General features: G+C 33.7%; 1 protein-coding gene across 3 annotated transcripts in view; it reads right to left on the reverse strand.

The window, feature by feature from the left end:
- The window catches only part of LOC106466495 (probable E3 ubiquitin-protein ligase HECTD2), a 107,961-nt gene that overhangs the window by 13,912 nt on the left and 91,752 nt on the right, over window positions 1-2,297 (reverse strand). For all 3 annotated transcript variants that reach the window (XM_022394519.1, XM_022394520.1, XM_013926786.2), the window contains 2 exons: window positions 1,647-1,808; window positions 783-857 (listed from right to left, as the gene is read on the reverse strand). In XM_022394519.1, the coding sequence (XP_022250227.1) occupies window positions 783-857; window positions 1,647-1,808 (237 nt within the window). The remainder of the gene's footprint in view (window positions 1-782; window positions 858-1,646; window positions 1,809-2,297) is intronic.

The raw sequence follows: 2,297 nt of genomic DNA on the forward strand, positions 1-2,297 counted from the left end.
CTTTGTAGGCTTAACTAGTATAAATGTTACAAAATCACTCTTTTAGAACAGTAAATACTATTCATTCTCAATAAAAATTGTCATTCTGCCTTATTAAAAACCTCCGGTGGCTCAGAGGCAAGCTTGAGTTCTTTTAACGATAAAAGTTGAGGTTTATTGGGCACATATAGCCCATTTACTAAGACAGTTTCAACAATTATAAGATTATATCGACTTAAAGATGTTTCTTTTCCTTTATTTGCCCGGTATTTTCAAAGGTTAGGGCAGAATAAACTATATTACCACTTATTGGAATGAGTTCTTAGAATTATTAGTTATCATTTTAATCTAGGATGGAAACGACAGTCTGTTCCTCTGGTATAAAATTGTGTAAGAAATTACGGTGATTGATGAAATAGAAAATAAAATGAAGTACGAAGTAAGTTAAACCATCGACGACAACAAGGTGTTAATCACAGATACATATGTATATTGATACTAACTGTTGTAGTTACAACGTTTCGGCATTTCCAGGTGTCTCTAGCTGAACAGTTGTATCTCCAATAATATATATTTAAATATATATATATATATATTAACACCTTATTGTCTTCGGTGGTTTAACCTACACAATACTAGTCTGTTTCCCTGGTCAGCTAAACTGTGTGAGATTTTGTGTTAAATAAATACGCGGTCTGACTACCCTGAACTTGTAAACATTATGTCTAGATAAATCAGTATTGGTGTTAACTCGGTTACTCTGCATTCTTTCAGTATAAGTACAACTAATAAACTTCCCTAACCTGAAAGTTCATGCAGAAATCCTCTTCCACGTTTCCCTCATAAACAAGTAGTTCCTTCAGCCCAATTGCTACGTCCTGGAGAAACAGAACACGTGTATGTAATACTCACTTTATACAACTGGCAAAATAAAAACCTTCAAAATAGCAGCAACAGGTTGGAAGTATTTGTAGGAATTAAAATCGCCAGGTGTCGCATTTCTGATTTAATTTACAACATTTCTGAGTAAAAACCGAAATTTATCAGTTATACATGTATGCATTATTTTGAAGTCTTAGTAGTACTTAAATCTATCAGGTGTATTTTACTAGTGTATGTGTGCAGTATTTTCGAGTACTGGAGTATAACTGAAATTTATCAGTATTTGTTTCCATTTTCTGGAAATTGTTATTTCGTTTGTTGAAAGTTAAAATCTTGTGTGCTCTTCTGGCAACGATCACATCGTCTGAAAGCCTGATCCAAGTTTGGTAGTTTGGTTGTTAAGCTGCATATAGGAAGACCCAAGGTTTGAACCGCAATATGTTGCTGAACACAAATCGCGCTTTCAGGTGTGGGAGACACCACGTAGACACCAAGTTCTACTGACTAGTTGTCCTTTCGCTGATTAGTATTGTAATTTAGAGAGGACCATGTCTAAGCCTTGGGATTTTTGTCCTGATCAGTTAGTTGGTTCTGGTTAAGAAGTGTCAAGTACGATAAATATATAATCTAAATGTCTTGGTCGAAATTTATCGCACACTCTTCATTGAAGTTTACATTGTACAAGATTTATGCATATGCAGTTACATTATAAAGTGACGTCATTAATAACGAAATTCAATGAATCTTTTATTCACGTTTAGCTATAAAAATAATTCTGCACTCACCGGCATGACTTCAGCAAAGTCGTCCATAGAGAAGTTACATAATCCCACTTCTGCATGACCTAAGTCCTTCGGTACCACGGGAGGACTCAGCAATTTCTTATAGCAAGCTGTTGGGAAGTGCAAATCTAGAATGGTAGAATTGTAAACTGCTAGGCCCATGAGCTGGTTCAGTCAGTCAAGGAATATGGGAGGTTGTAAAATATTACAATGCAAGTACCTCAAATTTATTGGTGTGGATAGGACTTTCCTACATTAAGAAGTAACTTAAAATATCTTACCAGGTTGTGTTAAACAAAATAACTGGTGTTAAATAAAGTATTCTTCTAAGTTAAATAATGTAACTAGCAGTGTTGAATAAAATATTTCTAGTTACATTATTTAGCATAGACCAGTGTTGAATAAAATATTTGTCTATGCTAAATAATGTAACTAGGAGTGTTGCATAAAATATTTGTCTAAGCTAAATAATGTAACTAACAGTGTTGAATAAAGTAGTTGTCTATGCTAAATAATGTAACTAGTAGTGTTGAATAAAGTAGTTGTCTATGCTAAATAATGTAACTAGTAGCGTTGAATAAAGTACTTGTCTATGCTAAATAATGTAACTAGTAGTGTTGAATAAAGTAGTTGTCTATGTTTCAACGACAAGAA

The sequence above is a fragment of the Limulus polyphemus genome, unplaced genomic scaffold (assembly GCF_000517525.1).
Source record: "Limulus polyphemus unplaced genomic scaffold, Limulus_polyphemus-2.1.2 Scaffold2277, whole genome shotgun sequence".
Classification (NCBI taxonomy): Eukaryota; Metazoa; Arthropoda; class Merostomata; order Xiphosura; family Limulidae; genus Limulus; species Limulus polyphemus.